This window comes from Crinia signifera, chromosome 5 (assembly GCF_055691185.1).
Source record: "Crinia signifera chromosome 5, ASM5569118v1, whole genome shotgun sequence".
In the NCBI taxonomy this organism is placed as follows: Eukaryota; Metazoa; Chordata; class Amphibia; order Anura; family Myobatrachidae; genus Crinia; species Crinia signifera.
The window spans coordinates 226,046,385-226,066,330 of record NC_139221.1 but is presented as its reverse complement, the minus strand read 5'-3'; the positions used below and the strand labels follow the sequence as shown (position 1 = coordinate 226,066,330).

Here is a 19,946-nt window from a genome sequence, read left to right as displayed (position 1 = left end):
TGGGGCATCAATTTATTCTGGACTTGTCCTTCAGCCTCAGAATATTGTCCTCTTTGTAGCATCTGGGTAACTGTAGCAATCACTTCCTCTGTAAATTCTACAAACTCTGGCTCCCCCAGCAGATTCCACGAGGTGGCCTCACCTTTACAGTGCAGGAATGCATCCCCCAGGTAACACAACTTGTCCTGTATGCTGGATACTCTCCACCCGCTGATCATCTGCTGAGCTTCTTCCCAGTACTCCCAGATATACTGCATTTTTCTGACAATAAATAACAGATCCGGCTTCCCAGCCTGCCGATACACTGAAGAACCTCCATCCCTGAGCTCTGCTCCAGGGGTCTTGAGGCATCGATTTTCTTTCCTTGGAAACATTTTCCCTTTCACAGAACTGACACCTGCTCACTTGCTGAACATCACCTTATTGCATTTTCTGTTTCCTTACATATGGTCTGATCCTCTGTTCTCTGTGCTTTCTGTGCTCGATGGTTGGTGTCTGAATGATCCCACTGTCGCTGCCGCCAAATGTGAGGATACGAGTTCTTCAATCACTCAGACACCGAGCAGATGAAACCAAAATATGGTTTATTTTTATCACAGCACACACATGTAGAAAGACAGGAACAAGAGGCAAATGTTAGCATAAAAACATCCGGGTAGCAAAGTCCTTGTAGCATCACAGTCCAAATAACGAAACTATCACTTATTCCACACAGCAGTGATAGCAGATAAGTCCACACGATACCTAGACAGAGCATAACCTCTTAGTCCAGGACAGTCCATCAATCTCTCTCCTGGCTTGTGTGCCAGTCATTTTAAAAACTTCTAAATTCCCACGCGTCTCCATACCATCAGTGGGCTTGCACTCAATCTCTATTGGTGGATTCAAGTCAGGTTTATCCCCCCTCCCAGGTACTGCTGTTGCCCCCCCCTGCTGGGTCAGGCCCCAGAAAGTCTGGAAGTGGCCAGCGATATGCAGAGCAGTGTCAACACAAGATACAAAACAAAGTCTGATTACATTATGTCCTGATTACCCCCTGTGAACATTTCCTGTTGATAGCAGGGGAATTGGATCACCCCCTGTGAAGATTGTCCCTCAGCTACCACCCTCCTGTGATAGCAGGAACAAAAGTATGGTAATTGGACATAACCTTTTGGTGAATTCTTTCCTGGGTATTTCCTGTCCGACCATATTTGCTTAACAGCATCTAATACTATGGTACACACAGATTTGGGGGATAGAAACATCTATGGAGAATAAGAGGGTACAGACGGACTAAAATAGTACATTAATTACTACACCTAATAAAATATCATAATAACAGTCTTACGGTCAGTTTGATAACCTCACAGGTGGTACCTTCCACCTCTTGGTTACCAGACTGTAGTAGTACTATTTACACCCGTCTGACCATTTTCATTCTGCCTTAATTCAGGCTGCCACATATTGGATTTTGAGATGATAAAATTTGTCCAAAAAAAAAAGAGGCTGTGTTTATAATAGGAATAATGGTATACACAGAAAGTAGCTGAATATTCTATTTGTGCACACTATTAGATCTATCCCAGGCTTCTCTCCGTAACGCTCAAGTTGAGGAGATGAAATAATTTTTTTTCCTTAAATAGATTAAGATTCTGAAGTTTATCCCAGTCTAGTTAAAGGCCTAGTGTACAATTCAAAATAAATCCTTGACACCTATGGGTGTATTCAATGACTTTTGCTAGCTGTGGCAGCAAGCAGTGCTGCCTGCTCGCTGTCACAGCTCGCATGGTCAGTAATAAGCTGACCCCCCCTGCACACGCCGTTTTCCCCTCGCTAGGTTTTTGTAGCGTCCCTGAAACTGCTTGTGCAGCCGCTAAAACCGTGAGACTTGTGGCTAAATGCAGTGGACTCCCTGCATTAGCGGCAAGCCTTGCTGTTTGGGGGAATCCTCGCCGTCTTGTGATAAGTTTCTAGCTTTTATCCTCCAAAAGGTGCTAGATAATTAAGTAGAATGTGATTGGTTGCTATAGGCAACATCTCTTAAGGTGTGTGTACACACAGTAAAGATTTGCCAGCTGATTTGCGTCCAGCGAGGTGCTGGCATCTGCTGGTAGGGAGAGGTTCAATGTCCCAACTGCCGATCGACTAAAAGAGAGTATGGCCATGTAAATGCTGTGGATTGTCGAGATACGGCCGTGATCTTGACAATTCACGGCAGTTTTCGGCAAAGCAGGCCCTACAGCTTTCAAAGTCGGGTCCGTTCTGCTCTTCAATGCTGTCGGGAAAGACAGCATTGAATAGGCACCTGCTGCTATTTCCCCTGTCGGAAATAGCGGCAGGGTTCTAATTCCCCCCCTTAATGTACAGTAGGAGGCCTTTTATTGCATTGTACTGATGTTAACATAGCAGTATAATGTGATACCAGCACTTCCTCTAGTAGTCTTCCAAAATAAAAAAACAAAACCATACGGATTAATTCAATTGCATGAACACATTTTATCAATGCAGAGGAAAGCAAGACATTCTGAATGTATATTTAAATATAGATCAACAATTTATTAGTAGAGAATAAGTACAATCTGCCACTGGCATAACTACTGTAGTTGGCTGCCAGAACAATATGAATGTGTGAAACATTTTCTCTGTGACCTGTGCAATCAACAGCCAACTGAGATGAGTTACAGGTTCTTCATCTGCGCCATGAGCTCCTCCAGACTCTGTTCTGAGTCTTCCACTGTGACTCCGGATGTAGGCTTCTGTGGGCACAATCAGAAGTGGTTACTAGGTATAGTAAATAAAGAGATGTCTGGATCAAGCTACTATAAATAACACCACATCCAGTTACTGCATACCATAAAAACCATTCACTTTCAACAGTGCCATTCCCATCATGCGGGTAGCCCAATAAGTATAGCAATCACTGATGAAATTCAAGTTTAACCTCAATGGTAGTTCTAGTGAAGATGAGATGTTGCCCATAGCAACCAATGTGATGGTCTATTATCTTCTAGATGGTGCTAAATTAATATAAAGTAGAATCTGGTTGGTTGCTATGGGAAACATCCCATCTTCAATAAACCTCCTATCTTAGTAAATTTACCCCAATGAGTCACTAACAAAACTAACCAGATACTCTCTTACATTACACATGAGGGAAGTTATGTTACGTGCTGGCATGTTACATACATGTGTGCATGCACAAGAATATATCTTGGGTCTGTGTACGTGTCCTATAAGACTGCTTGTATACAGATGTGTTTGTGCAGACAAGTCAGATTACACAACACGTGTGACTGTAGCACCAAACATCTTTGTGTGTGACTTATTCACAAATGGAGAGCACAAGCAGCATATGCTAATTAAAAGGATATGCAGCATTCCTATATTCTGTGGGACTGCAGCTGTATCTGCATAAAAAATGCGACATTGCAGTGTTTTACTGGAAAAAAACTTAACATACAGTAGCATTTCATATTTGGATACAGCCATGGTCGGTCACAGAATATATGCATGCCACATTTATCATGCATCCTATTTGCATCAATGCCTCAGATTTAACAGAATGTTGTACATAGGCACTAATCTTGTGGTAAGCACCCAAAGAGCTGGCACATAAACAGAGGTTTATTTGTAAACATGCAGAGACTGGGCACCCAGGCCTCTCCAGGCACCCTACAAGGTAGAAAAGGTGGGTGCAGTTAAGATGAACCTGCTAACAACTTTTGGCCTTGCACCGCAGTACTGGTCACACACCCCTTCGTTAATACCCTGCAAATATGGTTGTCTTTACCAAACTGGTTATTATTGCTTGACTACATTTAATTTACATGCATGCTGCGTGCCTAAATACTGCAGTCATGCAACCATAAACAATAGGGGGAATTCAAATGTAACTTTGTACCGCACATATAATACTTTTTTTGGCTGGGTTTAGCCGAGTACAGCAGCTAAACCCTACAAAACCAACTGGTGCAATGCAAAAAGTCCCATTTCAGTGCTCACTTTTTGCTGGTCACTCCCAGAGAATGCAAGCTGAAGTTCAGTTTGGCACCATCCGCAGGTAATAAAACAATTGTACCCCCCTCAATGTGTCATTTATATTAACCCCAATTCAGATTGCTGATGTGGTCATGTAAAGTCTAGCATCAACATTATTCATCTAGGTCATTTTAGCAGGGCACCACGCCCTGAGCATTTTATAAAGAAAAAAAAACGTGGATATCAGAAACATTCCCTGCATAATGATAGGAAAGACCCATTGTCATACCGTTATCGGAATTGTATATGCCACAGTGATTCCCTCTGGCAGCTCAGGGATAGGTCCGGAAGCTTCTTTCAGTTCTTCTTCTGAAACCTCAGACACCAGCTCGATACCTAGGAAATTTATATACTTTCAGAAAGGTAGAGAACAGAATATGCAGGACTGACAGCTTTTTTTTTTTTTTTAATTATTTTTATTTAGGATTGAGCGTCATAATATTACAGTCAGTAAAATATAATCGTATTTGTTACAACATAGATAAGTGATATCAAATTAGGTTACATTTACATATATTGTTATTTCTGTTCTTTCCATACTAAGTACATAGACGATAGTAGCGTGGATGAACACGGTCCACAGGCCTCCCTAGTCCCAGAATCCATCATTGGTCTGCTGGAAGATCTATGGGAGCATCCCCCAAGAGGTTTCTGGTTTCGTACCATTGATCTGTATTTTAAGATCGTCTGATAGGGAATCAATAAAACCCTCCCATATTTGAAAGAAATTCTCTGTTTGTTCTTCTTTCTGGAGGGATGTCTCTATCCACTCCATATGAAAGATATTAAAGAGTTTAGCTCTAAATAATTGGATGGATGGAGGGTCCGCATGGATCCACTGATGTAAAATACATTTGCGGGCAACGGCTGAGATGATAAACATCATCTTTTTACTGTCTGGTAATATCGGTGTATTGGGAGGAAATGCTCCCAATAAAGCCCACTCCGCTGTCAAAGGAAGGCTATTTAATAAATAGGTTACTGAGAATCCCTGAACCTGTTTCCAAAAGCGAAGTATGAGAGGACACTCCCACATGCAATGTTTAAATGTTGCCCCCGAGCTGCCACACTTCGGGCACGTGTCAGTCTCAGCGATGCCCATGGCGCAACGTCTATGTGGGGAGAGATAACCATTGTGGTATATGTTGTAGGTCATTTCCCTATACATGGAAGAGGGCAATGTCTTCCAGGAATACTGAAACGATCGCAATAAATGTTTTATTGAGTATTGGGGAAAGATTTGTGTCCATGTGGACATACCTGTTCGTACAGTGTCTAAGGCGATAGGGGTGTGTTGTAGTTGGTAATAAGTTGAAATGGCTCTTCTGCCTGAGGTTGGCCTAAATAAGAGCGTGTCTAAGGCGTTAGTCTTGTCGGTAGGTGAAAGATATTTAAGAATTGAGCTCGCATAATGGTGAGCTTGGTACATGGCCAGAGCCTGTGATCGAGGGAGTGTGTATTTTTCTGCTATATCATGAACCTTCAGGGGAGCTGATGCTGCTTCGTTTACTAGGGCCTTAACGTGCATAATCCCATTGCTTTTCCATGACTGGAAAGGTTGTGATGCCTGACCATTTTGAAATTCAGGATTTGCTGCTAATGGTAAAAATAAGGAGTGGTGACTATTCAGGTTATATTTGTTTCTCGTGAGGTGCCAGACCTTCCAAGGTGTTAGCAAGAGGGGGTTTTGAGCTATCAGGTGTGGTATCTCCTGTTTATGGCAATGTAAGAATGATATCAAGTGCAAATTAGGTGAAAAAGATTGGTCTATGGCCGTATCTGTGTGGTTGGAGGTTTCGTGTATCCAGTCCCTGATATATCGAAGTATGCATGCTTGATTGTAAATGCGAAAGTTTGGGAGATTTGTGCCCCCGTTATTTACGGGTTGCTGTAGTTTTATTAGACTTATCCTTGGTCGTTTGTTTTGCCATATGAATTCCCTAAATGTCTTGTTAATATGTATTTCATCCGTGGTGGATAACAATAGAGGCAACATTTGTAAGGGGTATAGGATTTTGGGGAATGGGACTGACAGCTTTTAACACTGCAGATACATTACACATGTTGGCCTATTAGTAGTAATGCGCACAAATAATCCATGTTGCTTATACTGTATGGCATAAGGTATTTATGTTTCTTTCTGTGAGGACTGGCCCAAACTATTCCCCAACAATGTCATCCATTTTACTAGACATCCGTTGCATCAAACCTTTGATACAATAAAATAACATACACTACTCTCCAAGGGGATGTTGACCCCTCACCTCACTTGCAAGACAGACGCATGTGCAGTTTTCACATTGTGCATTTGTCTGAGGCAACATTGAGTACCATTTTCACTTGCGGCTACATAGGTGTAACTGGGCTGCAATTGGGCATTGACACATGGGATAAGTGTGCAGTGGGATATTCAGAGGAAGCAAATGCCGTGCTCTGCACAATTATACATGGAACCTATGCAAATGCACACCCATAGTGGTAACAACTACTGTCACAAGTGGGTGTATAGGACATTGCTGTTACATTCATGTGGCCAATTCTGAATCAAAGCTGAATATATTGTGCAACTCTGAATAAGGCCCACAATAGGTAATTTTACTTGCCAATGGGCCTCACACCTGTTAGCAAGGCTACGAATTTTGCAGATGGACAAAACCATGCTGCACTGCGTTGGGACAGATGTAATGTGCAGAGAGCGTTAGATTTGGGTGAGGTGTGTTCAAACTGAAATCTAATTTACAGAGCGAGAATAAAGCAGCCGGTATTTACCCTGCACAGAAACAAAATCACTCACCCAAATGTCATTCTCTCTGCACCTGTTACATTTGTCCCACCTGCAGTACAGAATTGCTAAATGTCTGAATTATGCCCATTGTGTGGTGCAGAGACAACATTGGAGTAATTACTGGCACTGCTGGTATAATGCTGTCTGGCATACTGCTATCATGGCACAGCTAGAATAAATTTAGCGATGATACATAGGAATGGAAGCTTCAACAAGGAGTGTTGTGTTATATAAATACACCGTAGAAAGATGACAAATACACCGTAGAAAGATGACAAAATCAGGGCAGAAGAGGCCTTACATTTTCTTTTAAAATATGGCGCCACAATAGTTACAGTTCATAGGAAAGTAACATAAATGAACATGGGTACACAGTGAATTGTATAGACAAATACAGTACATGCAAGAAACAAATGGATACTGAATTACAACCTGCAAGACACATAAAAACGTAACAATACATGAGGAGAGAGGGCCCTGCTTGCTAGAGATTACATTCTTAAGAAAATTAAGAGTATACAATGAGGGAGTGGGCAGGTGTTTGATAAAACAGATCAGCACAATTTGGCAAATATCTTGTTTGGGGTCATTGCTCATTGACTATGCTGTTCTTTATAAGGCAACACTACTTCAGATGTTTAATATCGAAGTTTGTAATATCCTAAACAAATGAAAGTGCTATGTACTGCACAATAACAACTAAACAAGATGGGGCAGACTAAGGGGGTATTCAATCTCCTGCAACCATCTGCCGATGGGCCCTATTCAATGCTGTCTTCCCAGACAGCATTGAACAGAGCATCTCGGCAGAATGAGCCCGACTTCACAAGCAGTCGGGCTTCTTCTGCCAAGAACGGCCAGGAAGTGATGCGCTCCAGGCTGCAGCTCCTATCTTCCCGGCTGCAGCTCACAGCCACGCCCTCTTCTCACCCCGCTGCAGACGGGACATTGAATCCCAACTGTAAATTCTCGGCCAAGCAGACCAAGAACGGGACAGGGTCATGGCTGTCGGGCCAGCTCAACAGCCGTGACCCAAGATTGATTTTTGGAATGCACTAAAGCCCAATCGCCGAGTTACCATGACGGGGCGGGGGGGGGGGGGGGGGGGGCGGGGGGAGTCGAGGGCTGTGTAAGCCTCCTGCTGTGTGCTGCCCGGACCAGTGACCTCCTCCTCTCTAGACCTGTACCTCCACTTCCGGGTAAAGTGAGTCCCTGGCCCTGCAGCAGCAAAAGCTTGGTAGGAGGGATGAGCCGCCAGGGACCCGCTCAAACATTGGCGGCTGCATCGCAAAGGGCAGCTCATAACGCAAGAGCTGTCTTTAGCAATAATAATAGTGCATATGTGATTATTATCTATGCGATAGCCAGCGACGTGCAGCAGAAAAGGGCTGTGGATGTTAGTGAATCCTACCCTCTAACTGAAAACAATGACTCACCTTATCTCACACACAAATACACCACTTAAATGCTATTTTGCGCTTCAGTTTAATAAATGTAAATATAGCTTTTGTTCTTACCCCAATTATTATCCTCATGTACAACCGGCAACACTTCTTCCACTACAGCTTCTGGCACCGGTTTTGCTGCTTCTTTTAACTAGATAGATAATGAAAGACAGTCAGTGTTCTATGTGCGCTATCCATGATGTATTTCTGATTTGATAGGGTAAATTAAACACTTTGTATAATTGGCAGCAGTTGATTCCCCAAATCAGACAAGATCCCTGAAATGTGAATAGTAACCAGTGAAAAACAGGATCATTATGTGCATGATAAAATATGATAGACAGGCTTTATAACTGGATCATGTTTATTTGGACCCATCCAAACTGAATGCGCCTCCCTCGCTTAACACACATTTTCCTGGAACTTCAACTATCTTAAATTGTAAGATTCATGAGTGTTTTAGGAAAAATCCTGTTTTATTAATCATCCATTAATTCTACGGTGCCTCCATATTACAAAAGCCGTACAAAGAAGCACTAGTCATGCCAATACGTAATAAATTGCCAAGCATAGGAACAGTTTTTGTCAGATTAACCAATGGTGTTTGTTTTACAATCCTCTTACCTTGTATTCTTCCTGCCGATGGATGCAGTACTTGTCATCACAGTCTGGGTTTGGTTTCATGGCCATGGTAGGGAAAAAATCCTGCATGGCATTGTATCCCAGATAGAAACTCACTGTGCCGAAATTTAAGAGATACCTACATTACAAAGAACAGGTCAGTGAGACCCAACTATTACAAGACCTAATTATTTCAAATGCTACTGTGGATTTCTACATCTCCTCTTCCATTAACCCCCTCCCCATACCAATTTCCCTGTTGAACTGCTCATTAGGGACATTTAACCCTCATGAATTTAATGTATTGTGAAAGTTACATTCTGTAATATTTGATCATTTCTGTAATTTTTAAGCTGACCTACAAGATTATTTGTATGATTCACATATAGTAATATGTGCCAAACAGAAAAATGTAACGTAAAAAAAAAAAACACCTTCTCTCTCAGAACTCAGGTCTCTGTATTGCAAAGGAAGTGGGGAATGGGTGGGGGGGGGGGGGGGGGGGGGGGGGGGGGGGGAGGAGAGGGGTGTCGAAGCGTAGGGGTCTTCTATACAATTTTAATTTTGAGCATTAAGGTCTAGAACATTTTTTACAATAAGAACTTACTTTAGGACATTCTGTACAAGTATTCCAGCCACAACCCCCATTGTTGTAGGGAGACTTGCCGCACAGACACCTTCTCGTTTCAAGGTCTTTTCATCAATGTTTGCTGCAACCACTAGCGGAGGTGCACACTGGGGGGAGAGAAATGTACTAGATATAAAAATCAATATATACCTTTACAAGGACTAATAGTTTCTTTATAAATCCCCAGCTGATGGAAGGAAAAAACTGTATAAAACCCTCCACCTCTGAAGATGCCAATCGTTAGCCTCTATTTTCATTGGAGATACTGGGTGCTAGACAGTTGTGGGGAAGTGCCAAAGCTTTCCAAAAGTGGCACAATTCCACATTTAAGGGCATAATGCTACATCACTCGGAATGGGGCAAATTCAGCCCTGTTCCAATGTTTAGGGGTCTGCGCAAGCGCAGACCCCCGGGAATGAACGGCTTTGGTGAGTTACACACTTGTTGGGCCGTTCGCTGCTGGACCATAGAAACGCTGGACATTCCCATGGGTGCACGGAGGGGCCAATGCCAAGGGGGGGGGGGGGGGGGGGGGGGCGGCTGTCATCACAGGACATCAGCAGCCTGCCCTGTCTTATGGTGCCCACACACGCACCGATTTCAGTGCTATGCGTTTTTGGCTGTACAATGGTTCTTTACAATTTTTCTGCCAGAATTAAGCATGACCCGATGTGATGGTTATTTTGCTGTCTGCGATGCGATGATGTGCGATTTAAGCACACTTTTTCACTGGCTTTTTCTGACCTTTATTTGTTCGAGTTCACATGTTTTAAACCTGCAATAAAGTTGTTGATAACAATTTGTATGTAATTATTTCCCCCCCCCCCCCAAAAAAAACCCATCGTATAGCATCGGCTCGTATGCCTGTATAATGCTGAGCCCGATGCTATGCGATAATGTCCAAAAAGTACCTGCTGCACATACTTTTTTGGACATCTAAAATCGGCCCCCGGAACGCGCATAGCACAGCATCGCGTCGCACACGCCGCACGAATACACCCTGATAATTGTACGCACCTTGCGTTTTGTACTTTAAAAGTACAAAACGCGTTCTAAAATCGGTGCGTGTGGGGCTGCATTAGTTGTATTGCTCGTATAATAAAAGACAGTTGAGAATAATGTGGCTCCATTTTATCTAAAAAGAGTGTGACTTTACTACGCAAGCTAAGAAGGTAACAAGCCTGAAGTGTGTATATAAGGAAGTTGTGACAAACATATATGTAACATGAACCTCCTGGCCATTACAGTAGCCATCTACATTGTTCCAGGTCATAGTACAAATGAACATTTAATGCATTGTAAATACCGCAAAGCAGGCTGTTTCACCAGGTTTAATAAGCTGAATGTGTCCTGACACCGCATTCTCGCTGACTCCAGATTCCATCCACACTTGTCCAAGCTCATTGCAAGCCTTTACATAATATATAAAAAAAAAATTCACTTTGAGACATCTGAGGTTGTAAAAATAATTTTAGAACACGTGTTTTTGTGTTAAAAAAAAAAAAAAAAAAATCAAGAACAGTAGTACATTTTTAATAATAGAAGCACAGCCATTTCTAAAAGCAATTTGACCATAAGCTGCACGTGGAGATTACTTATTAGTGGCAAACCCTTTCCTGAAACCAAGTAGCAGAGGGAGTGCATAGTGTATCCTACAGGGATTCACATTGCGCATGCCAAGAATCTGAATGCATGAATCAAACTTTACATATGGAAAATTAAATGAAAGGAAAATGATTGGGAAGATGTGCTCTCAGATAGCCAGACTTCATACAAATATGGCTCATGCAGGACAGTAAATATGTACATATGAGCATGTAAGGAGGTACGGTATATGTTCTGCACCTGCTACAGGACAGGTGCACATGTATTTATTATTTACTTACAAAATATATATATATATATATATATATATATATATATACGCAGCATATTCCGCTTTCCAATTGGAAACAAACTGGGTAAACAAATACGCTGAGATTATAACTAACTGGTGTAAAATAGGTGGAGTATTAGCCGATGTGGAGGCATTTCTATCACAAGATGTGAATATATCGTTTCTGCAAACACATTTTTAAATAATTACAACCATATGTTATATCACTTACAGTGTTAATTGCCATGCGGGCTTCAAAGTTGTCGACACAGCTAAGTATAAGGTCTACGGGTTCCCCTTCTTTTAAACCACCTTTGCTAAAATAAACAGGAAAGTTATCCTTAATTTGTGAATAAGAAGAATAGTGCAGTTTAGTATACACAAGAGCAATGAAAACTTAAAGATGTACTGTATATAATGCAGCTTTACCTTATTCTGTCCATGAAATGTTGGAAGTTGTCTATAGTTGTTATGTTGTAGTTATGAACTTCAAACTGGACATCAGGATTTATATTCCTATAATATAGTGAAAGCTGCAAGTCATAAAGTGCTCATCGTAGCCTGTCCTGGGGAACAGTGCACTGCACGTCACAAATATGTGTGTGTATCCGTTACACATTGCTTTGCCTGCACCACCAATAAAATAAATATAAACCCATATGTGTCATATTTTATACCCAAATCCCAGTTTTAGAAATGAAAAGTCAGTTTATTCCTAGCACTACTATTCGCTGCAATTAGCCCCAACAAATGTATACAAATGTGCAATTGAATTTTATAGATTGGAAAGAAACTTCTGAACCTGTCTGATGTATGCATTGTAAAAGCACGATGGAATGTATTCCCCTGTGTGTACACCATTGGACACACCAGGAATGTGTGTGGTTAACAAACACATAGGAAACAGGATGCAGTCGTTCGGTCGGCCCAAGAAAGGTTGACACCGGAAGGTCGACAGGCAGAAGGTCAACAGGGACTGAAGGTTGACCAGGTTCTTCGGTCGACCGTCGGAAGGTCGACAATGCAGAAGGTTGACACAGGTTTTTTTACTTTTTTCCCCCCACTGTGGTTCCAGAACTAGGGCATGGAGGGATAATAGAATAGTGTGCTGAGCGTAGTGAGTGGCTGCCGTACACTTGTGTCCAGAGCTAGACGTCTAGATCTAGACGCCTACAAAAAAAAAAAAGTCTCAACCTACATTCGCCGGTCAACCTAAGCCCATCGACCTTTCTTGGGTCAACCTAACGATCCATACCCCAGGAAACACACCTTCAAACTTGGGGAGAATACGATTATCTCCAAAAAAAAAGGCTTTATTGTGACTAATATTAAATTGTCCACAAAAAATTACTAACGATAATCCTTCATTGCTTTGCCGTAAATTCTTTTCACCACATCCTGAGTCATTGAAAAGTTGGGAAAAGTCCCTATTTTCAGTTAAAACTGTCAGAATTATGGTCAGGACCCCTGGGGCAGCCTCCATGACTGACTAATTAGGCACAGACATTAAGTATTTTGAATTGACCAATACTGACTTTTTTTGGGTAAAAGTGCAAAATGGTGGAAACTAGGCATGGGACACATATATTGGGGCACTTTATAAGTGAAACAAGTGTATTTAGGCTTGCAGGTGTGAGAATTTTAAGCTACGCATGGTGCCAGCTTACGCTACGTTTGAAGCTACTCTAATAGCGTAGCCCAACAGCTGCTTGTGGCAGGCTAAGCTACGTTATCAGAGTAGCCCAACGGCTGCCTTACTTGTGTAGTTTCACGGCGGCAGTGTAAGCTGCGTTATCAGCGTAGGCTGGCGCCGTGAAACTACACAAGTAACTAGCGTGCTGTTGCCGGGAACAGCATCTCTGTCCCCGGCGTCCCTTTGAAGCCTAGTGAGCGCCTCTCACACACCGGCCGCGCCAGCATGATCCCCTCTCTTTGTCGGAGAGGAGATCATGCTGGTGCCGGCAGAGAGGCGCTCCATCTGTTTGACATGCAGGAGCGTCTCAGATGAATGATACCATTAATGATACGTTCCTGCGTCTGAGTATCTATTGTTGAGATGGCAGGTGTGAATGTGTTCCTGAAACACCCCCACTATCCACGGCAGCCCGAAGCGCAATGCAGTGAATGGCGGAGGAGGCAGCGAAAGGGGAATTCCCCGCATATGATCGCCGGTGTGTAGGGGGAGGAGTGACAGGAGGGGAAGCAGCCACTGGGGGTTGCCCCGAGAGGTGATGCGCCAGTGGTGCACAGTTGCAGGCACCACTGGCGCACACCTGCATATTGGTAGTATGCCTGAAAATTTTCCAGGATAGCTCGCTGCAGCAGCGCAGCTGAGCCCTAAAAATTTCTAGACATACCACTCAAAAGGTTAAAGGGTGTACACATGGGAAGATGAGCGTTCTGAGTGATGAGCTATCTGTCAGGGCCAGTGTTCTCCATGAGAACACTGGTCCTGAGGATTATAGATTTATCCAGCATGCTGGAAATTAATCACCAGGGAGATAGCGGCACGAGGGGCCACACATCACTCACTACCACTGTGCCCCTACACACGGAATGTGTACAGTAGGGGCATTTTCTAAGTGATCTAATGAGATTTACTCAGAAAATTACTGGGAATCGCTACGTGTGTAGTCTTCTGTGAAAGCTAAATAATGAATGTTAGTGCAGTGTAGATTAACTTACCTCAATGTGTGCTCTGCAGCCTCAACTTTGCTAAGACCAGCCTGATGTGGCTGGAAGAAGAGCCGGTTCATATTTGCCAGTTCTACCTTGTCATAATCAAACAGCAGCAGCTGAAAGAAGAATTTACATTTCAGGCTCATGCAGTAATTACACCTGGTTTTCACTCACAAGAGCAAAAACATAAATTGCAGTAGAAGTTTATAAATTATCTGTGGTGATAACTGACAAATTTGTTTTAAATAATACAGACTACAAAATGTATCAATGCTAAAACTAGATGTCTATTTGTATCAATGAATTGCTTACAAATAGAAAGGTGTGTATTTAAAACGGTATAAAAAATGTATTACCTTACCAATGCCACATCTTGTGAGCATTTCCGCAGTGACACTGCCCACTCCACCGACACCCACTACAGCCACGGTAAATGTGCGGATTTTCTAGGTAGAACATAAACAATAAGAAAATAAGCTGCTCTGTGTTTTGGCGGTTGTCAGACGATACAAAGTATTACAGTCAGGATATCTATGCTGATGATGGTCACCCCACAAATCCCTCTGCTTTTATAGAAAGCATAGTGTTCATTCTAGCACTCGCTATCTTTGAAAATCCATGCAGTTCCTCTTCCCTGCCTGGGGTGTCGCTGTCTGCTGTGGTGTTTCTAGCACAGGCCTGGTTTGCATATCAGTGCTGATATACAGACCACACTGGTAGAAGCACTACAGCAGACAGCGAAACCCCAGGCAGGGAAGAGGAACTGCATGGGTTTTCAAAGATAGTGGGTGCTAGAATGAACACTAAAGCAAATATATTAAGAAAAGGATAAATAATTACAACAATAATAAACTAAAATCTAAAGAATGATTGCCCATCTTTTGGTCCCCTTTATACCTGGCAATAACAAAATATATAAATGTATATTGCAGAATATTCACGCATTGTTTTTATTTTGAATCATACCTCATAATCCTTAACGATTCCCATTCGTTTTAAAGCCATTAAGCGACTGCAATGTAAAGGAAAACATATTGCAATCAAATGTATAATTATTTTGCATACATGAATACTATAACACGGATCTGATCTTTCCAAGCATGGAAAATATTAACCATAGTCACATGTTTAATGAGTAATTGCTCTGTTTTATGAGTAATGGGTGTATGTAGCATTCTATTCCACATGTGCTTTCTCAGGAATTATTAAACCATACCAAGCTTAAAGCCAATGGCAACATTTTAAGTTGAATGGCACATATTAAAATACATAATCGCAGGGCTACAATTAGTGCTGCATGGGCCATTTTATTTCTTTCATGATTTGCTTTTAGGTTTGTTTGTTCTGTACAGTAGATATAAATAGGTGACAGTTTTGCTATCAATATAGCTATATTTTTAAATCAGCTAAGCAATTAATTTGTGACAGCAACTCTGAATTTTGATAGTTCAGGTTCATTTGATATGGTGTGTATGTGCAATAAGGCAGCAGAATATTGCCAAGTGGCCAGGTTGTTGAGGAAAAACGCATCAAAGTAGTGATTTATTTTCTTATAGAAAAAGGATTGATTGGTGCTCATGCTTTTTGCCTTTGGGTTGTTAATTGTAGCAAAGCCCTTGCCAATTGTTTTATGCCCTAAATCAGGGCTGGCCAAACCAGTCCTCAAGATCTAGTAATGGTCCACGTTTTCCAAATAACCTAACTGGTAAGTGGTTGTTATAGTTTGTTGACATGATCATAATGTCAGCATTCTTAGCATTGACCACATCAACATTCATCATGTCATCACTGAAGTCACTGCAAAAAGATATTGCAGTGACTTACGTGGTCCTGAGCTCCAGAGGTATCTTTTGGGGGTACTTGTGTCCTAGCACGGCGCACATCTCATACCATATGCGATGCGATATTCGGGTAAATGACCCAGAATGTACAATTAAATATTGCATAGCATCGCATGCCAGCAAATGGCATGCGATGCGATTTTTAATTGTACAAGCACCCTGATGGGTGCTTACAATGTTAAATACACCCCCATTGTCAACGCCACCCCCACTATCAACGCCAACCCGAAGTGTGGGGAGCGCAGCGATACATGTCCACCGACCTTTTTCATACCCCCACTATCCACGTAGGTGTGTAGTTGACTTTAGATAGTGTGGCGAGCGAACCGAGCCCGAATCGTGGCGAGCGCAGCGAGCCCCGCGGAATACATGTAAAGTAATCTGCGTCCGCTCGCCACACTATCTAAAATCAACTCCACGCCGACGTGAATAGTGGGGTTATGAAAAGGTCAGAGGACGCGTACCGCCACGCTTCGGATTGGCGTTGATAGTGGGGTGGCGTTGACAATGGGGTGCATTTAACATTGTAAGCACCCATCAGGGTGCTTGTACAATTAAAAATTACATCACATCCCGCTATATTGCATGCGATGCACTTCGATGGAAATCGGGGGCGCCGTACTAGGAAACAAGTACCATTTAGGGTTTGGATGACAGTGTATATGGTCTGTTCTTGTAGCAGTACCATTGCTGATCCTTCCCCCTGATGCCTAACCCTCTGGTTCATGTGGGTTTTAGTACATCATGTGCCAACATTGAACATGTTGATTTAATTGCAGCTGTTGACATGATGATATGCTGCGACTGCATTCCCATGCAGTATCCGGTTGACGGATCTATGATGTTTAGCGTCGAACCCGTCTAGTTAGATGCCTAAAGATAGTTGACCATGTCTAGAAGGACAGTAATGGAAGTTAGAGTGAGTGAGTGTGGTCCACAGCCACATGACGTACTAAAACCCGCATGGACAAGAGGGTTAGGCACCAGGGGGAAAGGATCAGCAATGATCGCCAATGGTACCGCTACAAGAACAGACATGATTTTTGTCAGCCAAACCCAAAAGACACTTCTGGAGTCCAGGACCATGTAAGCAGGGAATATTTGTTGACATCTCATCAGTGATGACATGATGAATGTTAATGTGGTCACTGCTAAGAATGCTGACATCATGACCGTACCATGCCTGGTGGTACATAAAGCATCCCCATGTCAGCAGCAATCAGCACCATCCAGAGTGAGCAGTACCTGTATGGGTTAGAGTCCACCACCTCTGCGCTCATCTTCTCAATCTTTTCCCTGTGGGCGTCCTGTCTCCTCACCTTCCCCAGCTCATCCTCCAGCTCCCGGATCCGAGCCCGCAGCTCGTCTAGCAGCGCGGCAGAGGCCATCACAGGGCAGGGGACCGGGGATGCTGGAAGCCCTGCTCGGTAGAACCCTGGGCTGTGTGTTTTATGGAGGGGAGAGGCAGAGTGCTTCTGGCCGGTGTATAGGCGCAGGACAGGGGCACGGTGATGCTGCCGGTACCAGGTGTGACAGCTGCTGTGCTGCTAGAGACACGTCTGCAGCCAGGAAGAGGCGGGGCCGCGCCCTGCTCCATGCTTCTTCCCTCATCCTGTCATCACACAACATGCATGGAATGGAATACAAACGCACTTCGGCATGCTACGACTTTCAGTAGTGCTGCAGTAGTTGGCCTGTCACGTTGTCATCAATGTCACCAAGCACGTTACAGGACATGCAAACTCTCAGTCAGCTACGCACACCACACACACTGCTTATAATCCCCGGTGTCACACACACAATCATTTTTTTCTTCGTTTTGTATTCAGATCAAACCGTATTAATAGAAGTTATACCTATTACATAAAAATGGCATTTGCCCACTTCCAAAATGGCCGATGTCACATCCCTAACCACACTACTTCCTCTGAGCACAGGAGGCGTTATTGTCAGATTTTATTTTGTATAAACTTTATTTACAGACTAAACGAAGACAATTGGAGAAAATGTGTCAAAGGTGCAAACACATGAGTGCAGTCACAACAAAAAAGGACTTTATACCCAGCCAGCCAGCTTATACTGTCCTAGGGAAATGGCGGAACAGGAGGGAGACACCAGTGCAGTGAGGGAGAAACACAGGTTTGACGGAGCAGAAGTTAGATGAGTACCTGTCAAATCAGCTGCCAGGCTTCAGCTCCTATCCCTCGGCAGCTCTGACAGTCAGGCAATACAGGTGAGAGATGGCACCAACTCCCCCAAGCTTTCAGCTCTTGTCTTTTTATATGACACTCTGGATTCAATTTTAGGTCTGGATATTTGCGTACACTATTGATAACGAATAGATATGATTGATAACCCAAACTTGTATATATTTACTTTTAAATATAACGGCAACGCTGAAATGATTGCACACCAACACAACCTTGTTATAAAATGTATGACAATGCTTTACTTGAAAATAGCTTCATTACAGGTATTTGCAAATGCAGACTAACACAAGAAACATAAAAATTGATTAGCTAATACTTAAACAGTAATTCTAAATCAAAGCGCTCCGCACCCCCCCCCCCCCCCCCCCCCCCCCCCCCCCAATGATGTGCACTACTCTGCCCTACCCCCTATGACATCAGCTTCATCTTGAAAATGTTGGGTCGCTCTCGGGATGGTCCCACGTCCAAATCCCGGGTGCATTTGTGATGTGAAAGGGGGTATAAGGGGTATAAGAATGTTTGTTGGTCTGTTTAGCCACCTCCCAGAATGCACAATACATTCTAAAGTCAGTGCAGCGCAACCGGTCTTGCACCATGTTAACTAGATATTTAGATGTGCAGTTGAAAAAAATGTGCTAATTTATATTATCATTGGCATTGCATGTACCATCACCAGTATCTTACAAATCCCATTTAAATCCCACCTGCAAGTGCAAATACATTCCATTGTATTGACACAGAAATGTCATTACAGAGAAGAGATGGGCAGTATACAAGCCCTGCATGCACCTTCTTTCCCAATGTAGACAGCTCTACCATTCCCCTGTAGCTGCTCCACATGCTGTGTGAGAGGCTTTGCAGGATGAAGATCAGGTCTTCTGGTGCACATACACTTTTCCAAAGGCAGCTGTAGCGACTACCAAGTAGTGCAGGGGGGGATGACACAACACATATATACTGTACATACATGTAATATACCTGCTGGATTGATCCCTTGGGGATTACAGCGCTGGCCAGGAATCAGCAAAAGCTATTATAGTGCTAAGCCCGACCCCAGCCAATAAGAGTCTGATTCAAATTAAGCTGTCTATCCCCGGGAGAACGATCGAGCACATATATTACATGCATTATAACATGCTTGTACTGTATATATGTGCTGTGTGATCCCCACCCTGCACTTCTTGGTAGGGGCTGCAGCTGCTTCTGCACTGGTCTGACTTGTCTGAGGCACAAGTTGGACAAGTTTTCCCTTGAACTCCACCAGCAGCTCCCCGGGAGGGCTCCATCCAAATTGGCACTTGATGTGCCTTTTTTTAACATGCGATAAATCGCATGTAATTTATCGATTGTAAAAGGACTCCTGGGAAGCTGCTGGGGTATTAGGATGCGATGCATTGCAGAAACTATAAAGCACTGCAATGTAGCGCTGATGGCTCGATCCCGATTTATCTCACGTGTTACACATAGGATCCCAGGATCCAATCCGATGTCAAACCCCTCCGGTTTGGACCGTTTTCATCCAATATATTGGCCGTTCTGTCAGAATCGGATGAAAAACAGGCCAAATCCGACCTGTGTATGGCCACTTTAAGTCCCACTACTCTCAACTCCACTTCCTCAGTCCAGCAGCCTAGCCTCCAGAGCCTGCCCTCCACTCCTCTGCTGCCTGCAGCTGCCATTGATTAGAAACCTTGCCTGCATGTGCCCTGGGTAACAGTAGAGTAATGACAGAATGATAATGTGCCTGTCACAGGGAAAAACACCCTCCCTGTGGGGGGACGGGGGGGACGACTTCTTTCTATAACTGGACACAGGACCTAATTCAGACTTGATCGCAGGGC

General features: G+C 43.2%; 2 protein-coding genes across 3 annotated transcripts in view; one reads left to right on the top strand and one right to left on the bottom strand.

Annotated features, from left to right (window-relative positions):
* Nucleotides 1-2,513: 2,513 nt before the first annotated feature.
* On the bottom strand, nt 2,514-17,577 carry UBA5 (ubiquitin like modifier activating enzyme 5). Of its 2 annotated transcripts, XM_083188583.1 has the most exons (12): nt 17,141-17,577; nt 15,021-15,066; nt 14,411-14,500; nt 14,061-14,170; nt 11,805-11,891; nt 11,608-11,692; nt 10,806-10,910; nt 9,479-9,606; nt 8,875-9,010; nt 8,323-8,401; nt 4,250-4,356; nt 2,514-2,738 (listed from the first exon to the last, which is right to left on the bottom strand). In XM_083188583.1, the coding sequence occupies exons 1-12, from the start codon at nt 17,281-17,283 to the stop codon at nt 2,661-2,663; spliced, it is 1,194 nt and encodes a 397-aa protein (XP_083044709.1). In that variant the 5' UTR covers nt 17,284-17,577; the 3' UTR covers nt 2,514-2,660. The 2 variants fall into 2 exon arrangements, with proteins under 2 accessions (XP_083044709.1, XP_083044710.1); XM_083188584.1 differs by lacking the exon at nt 17,141-17,577 and having other exon boundaries at nt 14,416-14,500; nt 15,021-15,069.
* A 294-nt stretch (nt 17,578-17,871) lies between these two features.
* ACAD11 (acyl-CoA dehydrogenase family member 11) overlaps nt 17,872-19,946 on the top strand; it is a 110,219-nt gene continuing 108,144 nt past the window's right edge. The window contains 2 exon segments of the mRNA XM_083188582.1: nt 17,872-18,041; nt 18,043-18,128. Coding sequence (XP_083044708.1) covers nt 17,988-18,041; nt 18,043-18,128 — 140 coding nt within the window. The 5' untranslated portion in view covers nt 17,872-17,987.

Bases quoted from the DNA above. Each gene is read 5' to 3' on its own strand.
- UBA5 (XM_083188583.1), bottom strand. From the start codon at position 17,283: ATGGCCTCTGCCGCGCTGCTAGACGAGCTGCGGGCTCGGATCCGGGAG. The intron at 11,693-11,804 runs GTAAAGCTGCAT...TGTTTATTTTAG, and splicing joins CATTTCATGGACAGAATAAG to CAAAGGTGGTTTAAAAGAAG. The intron at 10,911-11,607 runs GTAAGTGATATA...TATTATGTAAAG, and splicing joins CCCGCATGGCAATTAACACT to GCTTGCAATGAGCTTGGACA.